Source organism: Dipodomys merriami, unplaced genomic scaffold (assembly GCF_024711535.1).
Source record: "Dipodomys merriami isolate MVZ:Mamm:240054 unplaced genomic scaffold, mDipMer1.0.p SCAF_8, whole genome shotgun sequence".
NCBI lineage: Eukaryota > Metazoa > Chordata > Mammalia > Rodentia > Heteromyidae > Dipodomys > Dipodomys merriami.
Genome location: NW_027206401.1, coordinates 15922598 through 15939445, shown reverse-complemented (window position 1 = coordinate 15939445; position 16848 = coordinate 15922598). Strand labels below are relative to the sequence as shown.

The 16848-nt window shown below is 41.8% G+C and overlaps 1 protein-coding gene across 1 annotated transcript in view; it reads left to right on the top strand.

The window, feature by feature from the left end:
- The first annotated feature begins 5365 nt into the window (after positions 1–5365).
- The window catches only part of Phactr2 (phosphatase and actin regulator 2), a 159898-nt gene continuing 148415 nt past the window's right edge, over positions 5366–16848 (top strand). The window contains exon 1 of the mRNA XM_070010656.1: positions 5366–5607. Within this exon, the coding sequence (XP_069866757.1) occupies positions 5595–5607 (13 nt within the window). The 5' untranslated portion in view covers positions 5366–5594. The remainder of the gene's footprint in view (positions 5608–16848) is intronic.

Genomic DNA, 16848 nt, shown 5'->3' with positions numbered 1-16848 from the left:
CTCTCAGCTTTGTTCTCTCCCCCAGCAACAAGTGAGGGTGACTGGGTTTTGGAGTTCAGCGTCCATGTTTGGTTTCTCTTTCTTTGGTTTTGGTTTCTACTGCCTCCTCTCACCATTGTTAAGTTTTGTGGAGAGGAAGTCATCTCCAGCTTGTCCCGCTGACCTTCCGGCCTGTTTTTCCAATGATGGGGGGGTGGGAGGCACCTGATCTGGGTTGGGATTCATCTAGCAGTTAGAGTACCAGAACAAAACTTATTTAATTCTTGATAGGACGATGTATCCTCCATCTTGGCTTTAAAATAATATTACTGTCTTTAAGTAGTTGTACAAGGAGTTGCCATTTAACAAAGCAGTTTATGAATACAAAGTCACCCCTTCCAACATTCTCACCCACCCCTTCCCTCACACCAATTGATTTTGTAGGATCTACATTGGATTCTTCCCCCGTCTTGGCTTTATAAATCTGTGGCTCCTGGAAATGGGACAATAACCAATTTTTGAGCCCTCCTTTCTTTTCTTTTCTTTCTTTTTTTTTTTGGAGGGGGGGTCTGGTTGTGGGGCCTGAACTCTGGGCCTGGGTGCTGTCCCTCAGCTCTTCAGCTCAAGGCTAGTGCTCTACCACTTGAGCCACAGTGCCACTTCCGGCTTTTTTCTTTTTGCTTATGTGGTGCTGAGAGATCGAAACCCAGGGCCTCAGGCATGCAAGACAAGCGCTCTACCACTGAGCTACCTTTCCAGCCCCAAACCCTCGTTTCTTGAATCCTTAAGCCTGGCTCTACCCCTTTTCTCTCGAGTTTGTGGCTTTATTTATTTATTTTTATCCTGAAGCTTTGGAGGTCAAGTGTGACTAGAAAGCATAACTAAGCATAACATGACATTGCTAAGGGAAAGAGAAACCAATATTAACAAGTAATTCAGAAGAGTCCTCCCCACACCCTACAAGAGAAGTAAAGTGCCACAGGAATAATAATAAAAAAGATATGCTAATTAAACAGTATCCTAAATTCTGGATATAGATAATAGAAAACTAGATAAAAGTCCCCTTGTTTATTTTCTTAGGTCTTCCTGGAAAGACTATCTGGGGCAAAATTTTGTTTTGTATGCGTTAAAAAATTGTTAATAGTTCCGAGATTTGGTTTAGTAAGTAAGAGAGCTATAAATCCAAGTTCTAAACTACCACTAAAACTACCCAATAGCTGTTTCTTTTCTTTTCTATTCTTTTTCTCTTTCCTCTCTTTTCTCTCCTCCCTCCCTCCCTCCCTCCCTTCCTCTCTCCCTCCCTTCCTTCCTTCCTTCCTCCCTTCCTCCCTTCCTCCCTTCCTCCCTTCCTTCCTTCCTTAAGAGAAGTGGCCAAAATGCTTCAGAACAGATTTCCAGTAAGATCTAGTCCTGAAGAACTTGGAGCAAACTTTCTCATGGGATGTTAATCTTCCAGCACTTTTTTACATCATTGGATGAGTCAGAAAGTGAAAAGTTCAAGAAGGCCATCTAGGTTCATCTGTGTGTCCAAGATTTTTGCAATGGAACTAGTTGAGAGTTTTTTTTCTTTTTTTTTTTATTTCTCTGACTGTGGAGAAAGAGCTCAGTTCACTGGAGGCCAAACTGTGGTGTTTTTAGCATTGATTTCGAGGTATTCTGCCCTTTGAAAAAGTCTGTCCTTATCCCATCCCCAAAAGCTTTGAAAGAGTAGATGCTTTAAATTATTTCTGGCCTCAAACCTGGTATTCTAATTCTAAGAAAGCTGAGGAGTAACCATCCATATGGGAAGGTTAATAACAACAGGAAGTGAATTCATAGTGAGAAGCACAGTAGCGACTATCTAGGCTTCTATCAGTGTGACTTCTGTGCTGCATCTCTGAGACGATTAAAAGGAGTCCGGTGAACATTTTCTAGTCAGACATGTTCTAACTAGAGCCTGTTGATCATGGGTCTGAATTCAATCAAAGGAGGGAGGGGATTCTCCCTGTGGCTGGCTGGAGGACAGTGGGACCCTGACTGTGCATTTTCCCACTTACATGTCTGTCTTGCAGGCTGGACGGGGGCAGGATGGTCCTGGTACCATTGGCTAGGCAGACAGGAAGCAGGTAGACTCATGGCTGTTCCTGCAGTTGTAAGAACAGCCTGATTCATAATAGATGTACAGTGTTAGTTTTGCTATATGTAGATGTCTCTCTGTGTTACCCATCCTTTATCTCTAACATCATCAGTTAAAGAGGTTTGGGCAGGTGACAGCAGGATAAAGGGAGTTCCTATGACAAACCAGCAGAAAGGGTTGTTTTATTTTACTTGTATTTCCATTTAATGTTATATTTATGTTGTTATAAACTGACATTTAGAATCGAATACAGTATTTATGGAATATGGCATGATGTTGTGATATAGGTACAGAATTGTGGGATGATTCAATCAAGCTAGTTAACTGCAGGCACATACCACACTGTGTGTGTGTGTGTGTGTGTGTGTGTGTGTGTGCGTGCGCGTGCATGCGTGTGTTTGTGTGCGTGCGTGTGTTTGTGTGTGCGTGTGTGTGTGTGTGTGTGTGTGTGCGTGCTCATGCCAATTGAAGCTCTTGGACTCGGCCTGGGTGCTGGCCTGAGCTCTTTTTATCAAGGCTAGCAGTCTTCCTCTCGAGTGACAGTTCCATTTCTGGCTTTTTGGTGGTTAATTGGAGATGAGTTTCACAGACATCCCTGTCCAGACCGGCTTCAAACCATGAACCTCAGATCTTAGCCTCCTGAATAGCTAGGATAGCGTGCATAAGCCATGGGTACCCAACTTTACTCCCACTTTTTTTATGTGTGTTAATACCGGGCTTGAACTCTCAGAGCCTTGAACTCTTACCTTTTGTCTCAAGGCTAGTGCTTTGCCACTTGAGCCATAGCTATACGTCCAGCTTTTTGCTTGTTAATTGGAGATAAGAGTCTTGGATTTGTCTATCGAGGCTGGCTTTGAATGTGATCCTTAGGTCTCAGTCTCCTGAGCAGCTAGGATTGCAGGCATGAACCACTCATCAACATTTTTCAAATGTAGAAAGGCACTGAAGGAAAAAACTCATGGAGGTCACTGTGTTTCAGAATTCAGAATTAAAGTTTCTGTAACAAAATATGACTAATCACTAAATGGGATAAAGATGATAAATAGTATTCAATCAGGATAGGACATCAAATTCATTTTGGGACCTAATTTATTTTAATATAAAGTCTTAAAAAAAAAATAAAGTCAGAGCTGGGTGCCAGTGGCTCACGCCTGTAATCCTATCTGCTCAGGAGGCTGAGATCTGAGGATAGCAGTTCAAAGCCAGCCTGGGGAAAGAAACTCCGTGAGACTTTTATCTCCAATAAGCCACCAGAAAACCGGAAGTGGTGCTGTGGCTTAAGTGGTAGAGCCTTGAGCTGAAGAGGGCAGGGACAGTGCCCAGGCCCAGAGTTCAAGCCCCACAACCGACAAAAAATAAAAAAATAAATAAAGTCAGAATTTTCTGGATTTTAGAATTGGGTTTAGGAATTGTGGATCTTAGATGAGTCAGATCAAGGAGAGTTTATTAGGCTATCCTCAGAACCTAGTCAGTGTTTATGTGAAAAAGGGTGCTTCAAGTAACCAACCAAGTCATCATTTGGAACACAGTCCCCTTGTCATTTGGAGACTAATTGTATTAATAAATACAAGCAAGACTTAGATTTTGTACAATAGAAAAAGCTAGTATGAATATGCTTGTGTTGGGCAGTATGCATTGGCAATAGGCAGTGGTTCTTTCCTGCTTCCTACTAGCATCTCATCCTGGATCAGGAAGCTCTGTCTAGCTTTTTTTTTTTAATCTCACTGTTGATTACTTTTTCTCCTCAAAAGTAGGTAGTTTGTCCTAGATTTCATGCTGGAGCCATTTACTGTGGGTAGTTAGTAGGTCTTAATCAGGGCAAATAGATGAAGTACAGAAGCCGCCATGGTTACGGGCTTATAAGAACCAAGCAAGTTTGTTTTTTAGGTTTTTTTTTGTTGTTGTTTTTTAATGAAGCTTAAAAAAATAGTCCTGTAGTGATGCAAACACTGAAAACCTAAATGAAGTATACTCACTGAAATCATGAAAGAACCTCACATCAATAGGAAAAACCCGAAGTTACATTAAAAACACAAATACTTCATCTCTGCAGCTCTTGCAATGGAAGACTAGGTTATCAATAATTTATAAGTAGCTTGTCACTAGAATTGCAGCAGCATAAAATGTTGAAGATCCAACTTGCTTTTCAAATTTAGCAACTGTAGGAGTATAATCACACTGACAATTTTTTTTAATCTATCAAAATAAAAATATAACCAGGCATTGGTGGCTCATGCATGTAATTCTACTTACTAAGGAGGCTGAAATCTGAGGATCACAGTTCAAAGTCAGCCTGGGCAGGAAAGTCCGTGAGACTCTTATCTCCAGTTAACCACCCAAAAACTAAAACTGATGCCATGGCTCAAGGTGGTAGAGCACTAGCCTTGAGCAAAAAAAGCTCAAGACCAGCGCCCAGGTCCTGAGTTCAAGCCCGATGACACACACACACACAAAATCTAGTAAGAGCCCCATTGTACTGTAAAGTTCAGTGGCTTTTCCTGCGTTAGTTGATGTCTTATTCTTGATCCTCAGGTTTGTATTACTTAGATGGCTATAGATTGTCTCACTTTAGAGAATGCTGACCTCAGTGACAATTAGCTCTCCTATTAGTGACATTCTGTGAAATGCCTTTGAACTTTGCTGTTTGGATAGGTGGACAGAAATGCTCACCAGAAATAAGAAAACAAATCATAATGAAAACATAACCCAAGCAGCAATACTCGGCCTTAGTAACATGTAGAGAGAACAGAGATATTAGTCTTTTGTTTTAAAAAATGGTTTATCAGCTCCCCCTCCACCTTTTCCCCTCTCCCAACAATCACTACAACACTAACATTTAAATTGAAAATATGACTTTCAACTAAATGAAGGTCATTTCAGGAATGTTAATATCAGTGATAGAGGCTGAAGTCCATTTAGATGACCCCTCCCACCCCCCCCACCCCCCCCCACCCCCCCGTGCGCGCGCCAGGAAAGGATCATCTATTCTAGTCATCTGAGAGATTTCCTTCTGCTGCCTCTTCTTGTTCTTCTTTTTAACCTTTTAATCATCTGTGCATCTTCTTCTAACTGCAGTTTGGCTCTGGCAGTTTTTGGAAAGCACTCTGTTTAGTGTACCATGTGTACGCCCCCCTCCCCCCGCCCCACCCCCTTCTCTGCATACAATAAGTAGCATGATCAACATTGAAGTGATTTTCTTTCTTTCTTTCTTTCTTTTTTTTGTATTCCTCCTTTACTTAGAACAGAGGTAGAAACCCCAGGGGATTCAAGTACCCAGTTGATAGGCTCAGTCTCTCTTAATCAGCCTGTAATGGAGCTAATGGCTGTTTGTCATCCTTGGAGATATAAATTTCCTGGCGGTGGCTCCTGCAGACAGTGCATATGAAGTATGCTGTGTGTGCCAGCCAGGGCTGATAAGCAGTAGAAGAGCAGAGTGCTTCCTTAGCCAGATGAGCCAGGGCTTGCCGGCTGCCAGCCACAGGACTCCTCATTCCTGAGCATGGATCACACCGGTAGGTAAAACCAGCCTGTATTCTCCCTAGCTTGCTGGCTTCCTTTGCCGTCTGCAGTCCTTTACTGCAGGAGATTTGCCTATGTGCTGCTGGTGTGCTGTACTTCACTGTTCCAGTCTGGGAGGCATGGACTCTGTGAACCCGAGGTGATGCGAGTCTATCAGGCAATTCGCGTTTGCTTTGAAGTCTGGGAACTGAGAAGGGTGATTCGCGAGCCCCAGTCACCCCTTTGCATGACCCCACTGCTGTTTTATTGAGGCTGTAGGGAGTATGATGTCTGATCCTTTTGTGCTTAGGACAGAGGTGCACCTCGTTAATGATGCAAGGTACATGGAGTTAATGAGGTGAACCAAACATAAAATTAGAAAACATTTCCATAGGCTCTGCACGAGTAACATGAGAATTGTTTGGTCTGATGCTTTCATCCTCATAGTTGGATGCTATGTCAACATGCTTCAGTCTCCAATGATTTTAATTTCAGGGTACAGATACAAGTGGACATCCAGGACCTTTAAAACTGTATTTGTTTGTCATGTCTTTTACCTGACAGCTAGACAAACATCACTGGAGAAGTATATTGGCTCATTAATGTTTAATTCGTCAGTTTAATTGATTAGCATACAATTACTTGGCAGTGGAACTTTTCTTTCTTTCTTGGCTGTATTGAAATTTGAGTAGGCTGCACTCTGGGGTTGCTCCCCATTTGGTGTTGTCAGTCCTTGGTGCAGAATTCTCCTGGCTGTGTTTCGGTTCTGTCTCCCAAAACTCATTTTACTGTTATTCAGCTGGTCTCAGCTACACGGCGATGCCCTTCAGTGCCTAGAGCCCTAGCAGCTCTCCTTGGCGGGGGTCTGCATCCTGACATCCCAAGACCACCCTCCGTGGGAAAGCATTCCCTGAGGAAATGTAGCTATTTCAGTCCTTGCTGAAGGTACCTTAGGCAGCCAGATTTTGAAGGCAGCATGTTTGGGTGGTTTGATGACAGACTAGGAAGAAGGCTGTGACTAAAATCACTTTGCCTTTGACACTGAAGGTACCAAAATGTAAATAGGAATGGTATAATATTAGGGATGAAAACTCTAAAGTGCTTGAAATGTTGCAGCATAAGGGGAGTGTATGCACGCCTGTGTGTGTATGTGAGGTCCTGCATGTGTGTGTGCACATGTGTGTGTATATAGTAGTAATAGTAGGAGAAGGCTGTCTTCATGCATATGCATTATACCCTCCACTTTAGTCATGAACCCCTGTTTCAGGGCTTGTCAAGAAAGCACGTAGGTATGTTATTCTATGACAAGGCAGAATCTGAAGATCACCTCTAATTATAGCAGGGGAGTGAAGGAAAAATAAATAAATAAACCAGAATCCCTAATTTAGCCTCATTTCAAAGTTCTGCCACCCACAATTAATTATCCTGACGTTCTGGCAGAATTATCACTTCAATTCAAGCAAATGCCTGTCTTAAGTGACTCAGATATTTATTTATAGGCCATTTAAGAAAAGGCAAGAAACAGTGAAACAGTGTACTGTAGCAACCTTTTTTTTTTTTTTTGGTAGGCTTCAAAAATGTGAAAGGTTATTATTTTCTGTTTTAGCTAACTATAGCTTTGGGGGCTGTTGGTACAATCCGTAGCTATATTTGTTTATGCTGTTAAATGCCATTAATAAAATGCCTCAGCTCCTGACAAGTTTTAAGAATACTTATGCATTACATAGAATGACTTTTAAAGCAGCAGTTTCTATATTTCTTCCAAGTTTAGGTATAATCACATATATAGACATGCATACCTTTAAACAAAATGACAGGCCTTTCAATTATATAAATAGTTCAGAAATAACATCTTTCTTTAAAAAATCTTTATTGTCAAAGTGATGTAGAGTGGTTACCGTTACCTACGTAAGGTAGTAAGTACATTTCTTGTTGAACTTGTTACCCCCTCCCTCATTTTTCTACAATGGCTTGTCATTGGCCATCAGTAATCATACTGATGGTCACTTTTTGATGACCTAAGCATCTCTCTTCCAAGAGGGAAATGTAAACAGGCCTTCAAAACTGTATTCATTCTAGGGAAAGCATTTACTAGTAGGTAGCCAAATCAACAACACCCACAGCTGAAGTATCTTTTACATTTTGCCACGTGGCCCAATTAACTTGAGAATGCTGCAGTTTCTCTCATTCAACTTACGTAAGACAATAATGTTGAATATTTGCCTACATGTTTCTAATCAGAAATGCTTTTAAGGAGTGGATCTGAGCACCACAGCTTAAACTGGGCATCAGTCCTAACAACTGGACCATCCATTTCTAACATCCAGGCTTCCTCCAGCATGACTTCCCACGTAGAGCTTTGGGTAGTTGCTGGCAGAGACACAACAGTGGAGCCCATCAAGCTGTGTGCCTTGAGTTTATTCTTATCACTCAGAATGCTCTGTCAGAGATATTTGTGGTTTGTGCTGTTAAATAAGGGAAGAGGAGTCGCTGGGGAGCCTGGGTAGGATGTGAGGGGTGGCCATGCCCTGGTGAGTCTGTCCAGTTTCCCCTTTGCAGTAAAGAGCTGACATTCCCACTCTCAGAGAAGAAGACATCTCTCACCCATAATTGCTGGCTTAGGTCTTCCTTTAAAAGCTTTTCCTGGAATAACAATGAAATATTTATCAAACTGTGTGTGTGTAGAATATGTCAGAGCAATTTCAGCAGTCCCTACCCTTTTCTATAACTTGTACAGAGGCTCCTTTATAATTACAAACTTGTGACCATGACTACAGCCAAGTCATTCTGCCAAGGCCTTCTTACCTGACCCATGAGAAGAGATGCCGATGGCAGTGTGCAGTGATTTGGGAATGTCACTCCACGTTCTTTAGGGCAGAGAGTACTAGGGACCGTTCTGCAGACGTTGATGGACTCATTGGATCTCAGTCATTTTGTGGGAGCCATCGGAGATGCTTTCGTTTGGAAAGCAGGCGGCCACCACTGAGGGCACCTCCCCCTTCTCACATTCTGTCGCAGTGGTACTGTGTTTTGATCTTTGGCGTGCATTCACGTAAGTCTGAGAAGTCCACCGCCGCTGACGGGCTTCCTACTGAAAGCTTCAGGAGGGTTACCTGGGGGCTGATTGGGGAAGGTTTACAGCAATGTGATCAGGAGTGCCTGATCGTCTTAGGTGAATGCTAGCTGTGCCTCCTGTATGCTGTGATCACAAATGAGTGATACACACTGCTGGCTTACGAATTGTTCATCTGCAAATGGGGGAAGGCAGCAAAGGTGCCCTTCTGGTAGTATGGTTATGAAGGACATGAAAAGAATGTAGTAGAACAATATATGATAATATGCAATGAATGTTAAGAGGTGTGTACTCAACTCAGTACTCAATGCTTGTTGGATTTTCTAGAGAGCCATCAAAACACTGAAGCAGCTGGCTTCATGAACACATTTTCTACACGCTCTTTGAGGGTGGTTGTGGAAGCAGTGGAGAGGCCAGTGGGGAGAAACAAGGAGTTCTACGTAAAGACAGCAGTCAGGTAGCTGTTGTTGGAATGGATGATGTGAGAGGTGCTGTGGGAATGGGATGGGGGGAGCTAGTTAGGCATTATTAGAGCATGGTGAGTGGATACATAGGCAGGAGGAACTATACTGCTCATGGATGGAAATTAAGGAAACATCTGGGGTATGTAGTTTGAGAATCTAATACAGTGGCCTGTACTCTGGAAGATAAAAGGAGCTGTTTGTTTTTGTTTGTGCTGGTGCTGGGACTTGAACTCAGAGCCTCATGCTCTCGCTTGGCGTTTTTCTGGTCAGTACCTTGTGCTACACTTCCACTTCCAGCATTGTGCCCAGCAATGGAAGATTAAGTCTCTTGGATTTTTCTGTCCAGGCTTTCTTTGAATTGTGATCCTTGGATCTCAGCCTACCCAGTAGCTAGAACTGTAGGCCACCAGAGTCTGGAATCAAAATTAGATTCAAGGGAAAGTCAGTGAGCCCCATTTTGGGTTTTAATTACTTTGGTGTTGCCTTATTCCCCATAGAGTGTTCACTGGTGACTTTTTGATTCATTGAAAGTTTTGTGCACACACATGTCACATATACACACAATTATTTACATGGACTTGAGACAAAGCAACATAATTATTTCTTTGAATTTTGACCCTAAGTTTAAAAAATATTTTCTATTTTACTTGTGATTTGTAGTAAATCCAAGCAATAGCTTCCATTTCAACACAGATGGAAATAAGACTACACGAAGAGACAGATGCCCTGAAGCACTGAAATAACGTGGGAGAAGGTCAGATTGTTCCCTAGTGAGCAGGAGCTCAAAGACATTTCATTTCAAGCAGGTTAGAAACGTGATAGGAGATCTATCCTGGCAGCCTGTCTGTCATGGCCAACTTTCTGAACAATTCAAGATGGCAGGTGGTTGAGACATTGCCTTATGAACCAGACTTCCCATGAGAATGAATGCTCTGAAGGAAAGTGCTTCCTAGAACATTGGGCTTTGTTTTCAAGCTATGTTTTGTGTCATTTTAATAGTTTCCCTCTAACCTCTACTTTGGTAATATCTTGGACTTCTTATCTGCAACTTTGCTAACTGTGATATGCTTTACTTTCTAGAGCTTATCATATGTTATATACAAACAAGTACTAAATATGTACCTGATATGCACACAGGCCTTTGCACAAATACTTTCCAGATGTACCTGTGTGCTGATTCTTTGGCGCGGGGATAATCAGCTTTAATGAAGAGGAATGTAACATTATCAGCTCTTTTAACCAATTTAATAAGCACTCACAACAGATTCTTTCTAGTTAAAAATAAATTCATGGGCTGGGAATGTGGCCTAGTGGTAGAGTGCTTGCCTAGCATGCATGAAGCCATGGGTTCAATTCCTCAGAACCACATAAACAGAATAAGCCAGAAGTGGTACTGTGGCTCAAGTGCTAGAGTGCTAACCTTGAGCAAATGAAGCTCAGGGACAGTACAGTGCCCAGGCCCTGAGTTCAAGCCCTAGGACTGGCAATAAATAAATAAATTCTTACTCTCTGAAGTATTCCTTAAATTTATAATTGAGCATTTGATTAACTATGAAGCAAATAGGTAGCAGCATAGATTTTTACTTTATTGCAAAACTCATTGTACTATTTTAGAAATGTATGATTCATTAAATAAATATCATTAAGTTGATTTTCATTCTACAATTAAAAATAAGGATTAAAACAGTGCTCCTTTGGAATATATATATATATACATACATCTATATGTACACAGACATATATATTATTTACGTATTTGTATGTTTTTGACAGTACTATGACCTCCCCCTTTTGCTTTGCCTTTTTGCTTATGGCTGGTGCTTAACCCCTTGAGTCAGGCCTCCACTTCAGTCTCATGGCTTTGTGTGCCTGGACTGCCTCTGAACCACAGTACTTAGACCTCAGTCTCCTGAACAGCTAGGTTTATAGATGTGAGCCACTAGCATCCAGCATGCATTTATATTTTACTGTAAACCTATTTTTTTACTTTTGACATTTTGTCTTTTTAAAGGGTATTGGTTTGTACAGTAATATTAACATTTTGAAAACAAATGTTCCAAAAGGCAGATTTATTAGATTCTAATCCTTTACTTGAAAAAATACCTTCTTTACCTGGGAAGTCCTGGTTTTCTTGGAACATGGATGTTTTGTACTTACTGGTCATCTATCTGTAATCACTTTCCATTTAGTCTTTTCTTCCCAAGGAGACCGAACATTCTGGAAGGCAGATCTGTATCACAGGTGCCATGTCATTTCTATAGGTCTTAAGAGTAGGTGTTCTGGATTCCAGCCACTTGCTAGAATCACTTGTGTTTCTTTATTGATGTATTTTTTACTTATTTACTTATGAGGTTCTGAGGTTTGAACTTAGGCACTCTACCACTTACGGTATATGCCCAGCCCTCTCTTTGTGTTTAATTTTGAAATGGAGTCTCCCATTTATGCTCAAGCTGACCTGAACCACCATGGTCCTATTTATACTTCTACCCACATTTATCCTTCCCACAGGCATATGGTACTATATCCACCTTTATTGGTTGAGAGGAACTTTCTTGAACTTTCTGCCAGGGGTTGACCTTGAACCTTGGTCTTCCCAATCTACTTTCTCAGTAGCTAAGATGATAGGTTTGAGCCAATCTGCCTAGATGTAAGTCTTTTTAAAACCCCAGTCTTTGTACATCATGCTAGCCAACTATAATTAGTCTCTACAGAGGGGTCAGAATGGCTTTTTGTTTAAAAACCTCCCCATGATACTCCCATCAGGTGAACACATGTAAGAACCACTATCACGGTTCTGTCTGACTCTCTGTCTATCTGTCTTTGTCCTTTCATCTCTCTACCCACCATAGTTAGCAGGAAGTCTAGTTGAGAATTTGTGCTCTGGAATTGTCTGCTTCCAGGTGAAAGGTGAGACTGTGAAAGTGAACACAATCTCCTAAGATAGTGGTGACAACAAAGAGTCAAGCTGAAAAAATTGCTTCTGAATGACATGATAGGACAGGGAAAAAGTAATCAGGACCTGGTCTTTCTGTAAATCCATACTACAGAAAGTCTTTCTGGGGAAGCTTGGTCACCTGTTTATCCTAATCAGGAAGGTAGCTTTTTCCTCCAGCGTCTTCCCCAAACAAGTTAATGTCAAGAGCAAAAACAGCTGGGTACACACCTGAAACCCTAGTGATATGGGAGGTAGAGATAAGAGATAACTAGTTTAGTTGGGGGGAAATTTACCCTAACAAGCTGGATATAGTGGCACATGTTATAATCCAGATGGCATAAAAGTACTAAAGCCAAAAGGGCTGGAGGCATGGTTTAAGCAGTGGAGGACCTGCAAGTGTGAAGCTCTGATTTCAAGCCACATTACCATGAAATTTTATCTAATAACAGATTAACACTGATCAAACCTTGTATTATAGGAGAGGGATGTTATTAGATGCTCAAAAGAGCTATACTGATATGAGTGTCTATACTGAGTAGCTGGGTCAGAGCCATGATAGACACTGGTGCATATTTTCTGTACAGTATGACTTACCTCCTTATATTTCTGCTCTGATCTCCCCTGGAACGAGTTTCACATAACTTCGAACTGATGACAACCTTAAATGTTAAAGTATAGGCTGCTTTGATAGCTTCATGTTTATTTTATTGTTGTTTGTTTGTTTTTGATTTTGTTCTTGGATGTAAGGTTTTGTGCTCTTGCTGCCTCTAGTTTCAGCTTGTTGCTGATTAATTAAAGAAAAAAATCTTACAGATTTATCTGCCTAGGCTGGATCAGTGATCCTCTGATCTCAGCCTCCCAAGTAGCTGGGATTATAGGCATGAGCTACAGCGAGAAGTCCTGGCTGTTTGGTTTTTGCTGTTGTTGTTGTTGTTGTCATTGTGGTCATGGGGCTTGAACTCAGGGCCTGGGCAATGTCCCTGAGCTTTTTTTTTTTTTCTTCAGAGTTAGCGCTCTGCCACTTTGAGCCATGGCTCCACTTCTGGTTTTCTGTTGGCTTATTGGAGATAAGGGTCTTACAGACTTTCTTGCCCAGGCTAGCTTTGAATCCTGATCCTCAGATCTCATCCTCCTGAAGAGCTAGGATTACAGGCATGAGCCACCAGTGCCTGGCTACTTGCTGTAATTTTTAAAGTATTTATGGGCAAATCTACTTTGCATCACTGGTGAAACTTTTTGTTGGTGTATGGGACATAAAATGAAGCTACTCAGATAAAGTGAGTTGTTGCTTCTTTAAAAGCAGTGTGCCAATGTGGAAGCCAACTATCACTAAAATTATAAAGATATTGTGCCATGAATTTTAAAAAATGCTGTGATGTGTACTACCAGAGGCCTGCATTAACCTGTCCTTGCAGTGGGATGAAAGCCCTGTCCCTCCACAGACTATCAAATTCACCATAAGAATTCTCTATTCAGTGTCTCTCCACTTAACGTGGAAAAACCCTTCCCAGATCCTGTATCAATCACTGAAGCGAGTGTGAAAAGTATCTTCCCTCTTTGCCTTCAACTTACCATCTTCTGGCATGCCCTCTTGTATTTCATAGACTTGGGTGTTATTTATTTAGTAATTAAAATTTGGCAATCTTTTTTTTTTTTTTTTGTGGGGCTTGAACTGTGGGCCTGGGCACTGACCCTGAGCTCTTCAGCTCAAGGCAAGTGCTCTACCGCCTGATCCACAGCACCACTTCCACTTTTCTGGTGGTTAATTGGAGATAAGAGTCTCATGGACTTTCCTGCCCAGGTTGGCTTTGAACCACGATCCTCAGATCTCAGCCTCCTGAATAGCTAGGATTACAGGCGTGAGCTACCGGTGCCTGACAACCATCCATTTTTTTAGTTACTTTATTGTTGTTTTAGAGGTATATCACCTCTAAAACATACCTTTACATACATCAGGTAATCAGTACATTTCTTTCCTTTTGCTTAGTTTCATCTGTTCCTTCATTCTCTCTCATTCCCTCCCTCTCATCTCTGCCCAGGACTTGCTTGGTTCACTTTCATCAGTGCCAGCACAGATGATGGGCCCCATTGCTGCACCTTTTCACCCATTTTCCACTGATTCTGTGCCCTCCTCCCGCCCCCTTCAGGTGTGCACGGGTATACACCATCTGTGAGATAAAAGAATACAGAGTCATCTAAAAAAATGAAAAGACAAATTAAGGAAAGCTCCTTTGCTTCCTTATCTTTGGAGTTCATTTCAGTTTGTATATTCCTTTCTATACATCTGAAAATGTACTTGGGTATCACAGTTTTGGTGCTTTCTTTTCGTAAGACTATCCTCTCTCGGTCTCACTGTATATGGGCATCTAGAATCCTATATACTTTGTCGTATCCCTCAACCATCCATGTTTGAAAGCCGTTTAACGCTGGGCATTTAAGGATGAGGTTAAAAGGAAAGATTGCTACTTCTGACTTTGACATTCCTTAGGTAAAAATGTGAACATACTCTTGGTTTCCTGTCCTGCCTCTGCGACTTCTAGAATGCATGTCCATAGCACAAGGGCCAGTTGATTTGCTCAGACAATAACCATTTTCAAGTATTCCCTGGGATTGATTCATTAAGAATCCATTTTTTATATTAAGGAAATTCAAGGACATTTGTTTAAACAACTATATAGCTGTAACAATAGTTGAAAAAAAGCCAGAAAGTTGAAAAATAAAGCCAACTTTGTCTCTACCCTCCAGGAGTAAAACACTGCCTCCACCATTAAAATTTCCTGATTTCTGTCAGATTTTTTTTTCTGCCATAGCCCTAAAACTCTAAATACGGTGTCCCCTACACTAACAGATGTACCTTTGTCCTTCACCATCCATGAAACATCAAAACTGTATAAACTTAAAAAAAAACTGTACCAATTCCTAATGTACTTTTGGGTGCTTGGGTTATTTTTAAACAAAATGAAGCTTAGGAAAACTGTGTTTTAAATACATTTAAAAAATCAATTTCTTAAAAAATGCTGTACATGCTTTGACAATATCCCTTTCCTTTTCAGAAATGCTTACAAATATAGCTCATTTTTCACAGCTCCACAGTGGATTGTGTAAACACTTCAAATCATCAGGCCTGCTTTGGCAGATGTGAAATTAAGGCACAGGACGGGGGGAGGGGGGAGCAGGGGGCGGGGCACAGCCCATGCATGACTTAACTGCCACATACAGACATGCTGTCTTGACATAGAAAACGCTGGTCTGGTTGAGTATATGCATGGCCATTTGTCAACTCACAAGTTCTAGCCCTGCAAACCGTGAATGTCCAGTAACTTAGTAATAGAGGAAACCCTAACACGATTTAGCCCTATGTTGCAGGCAATGTAGTATCTAAGAGACATAGACTTAATATTTGTCCTGACTGTCTCAGAGGACAGGTAAATAAATGACTTTGGTTAGTGTCCATAAAACAGTTCACGGTCTTGACGTTATCTACAGTGGGATTTGTGATCAGGTTATCAGTGACTGAAAAGTCAATTAGAATTTCAGATAGAGGCTCATTCTTTAGGCAACTATGTCTAAGAAATGCTTATATTTATACAGAGGATATGGACGCAGTGTAAACCTGCAGGGAAAGAAGAGAATAGGAAGGTTGGAGAGCCTTAGCATTTTTCACTTGAGGGTTGAGCTTGGAGAGTGGTTTCATAATAGGGTCTGGAGAACTGGGGATGGATTTATACAAACTAGAGGGAAAGGCCAAAGTAGATGCTTAGTTAGTAAGCAGGCAGACACAGGTCAGGAGGACTCTACAGTTAGATGCTTTCTGATGCATTCAGGTGTAAGTTGGCAATAAAGAAAGCTCAGGTGAGCAATGCCAAGTTCCTGCGCAGCCCTGGCCCACTGTGGTCCCTGTGCGGGGAGAGGCAGGGCCTTCTCTGGCTCTTTCCTCTTGCTCTGAAGCAGCCCAGGACGGAGAAGGCAGCCACTGTGGGAAAGCTCACCCCATCAGCGACACAAGCTTCCATCTCTATTTTGCATGTGAGTCATTCTTAACTTGCAACTGTCTTAGGGTTAGTCACATTTATTTTCCTTCCCAAATCAAACAAGCTCTTTACACTGGGTCTAGTGTGGAATAGTCTTGTAGAAAGACACTAGACTACGAGTGGGCAGAAGGACGTGGTTCATGGTGGATTTCTTTCATTTGCTGGTCCCGGGCCCTGGGCTACTGTGTGAGTCTTGTCTTGACTATAGTATGGGGCTGATTGTATTTGGCTCTAGGAGGACATTGCTCACATCATAGCAATGTAACAATGGATTCATTTAGCACTGATAGGGGTTTTAAATCTTGTTACCAATATGAACTCATTTCCTTTTTCACCATCCATGAAAGTTTCACGAAGCATCTAAACTCTACAAACTCCTACTGGACTTCGGGCTGCCTAGATTCTGCCTTCTGAGGAGGCCTAGAGACCCCTGAAGCCCAGCCATGTCCCTGTGCTGCTCGGCCTCCATCCTCAGTTTGGCTCTCGGTGGGCTGCGCTCAGATCGCTCAGGTCTCCAGCTCCAGCTCCTTCCCTTCTGCTGTTTTCTTCTCTTTTCTGTTTTGGGAAATCAGGTCATCAAGACCATTATCCTGTCCAAATCAACAGTACCCAGACCCCAAGGACGGGGTGGGGGTTAGGGGGGTGTGGGGTAACTCCCCAGGATTCACACACACAAGCTGGATCTGGTGTAGATTTTACATTTATTGAGAATAATCACTTTATTTGATTTCTCTGTGTGTGTGTGTGTGTGT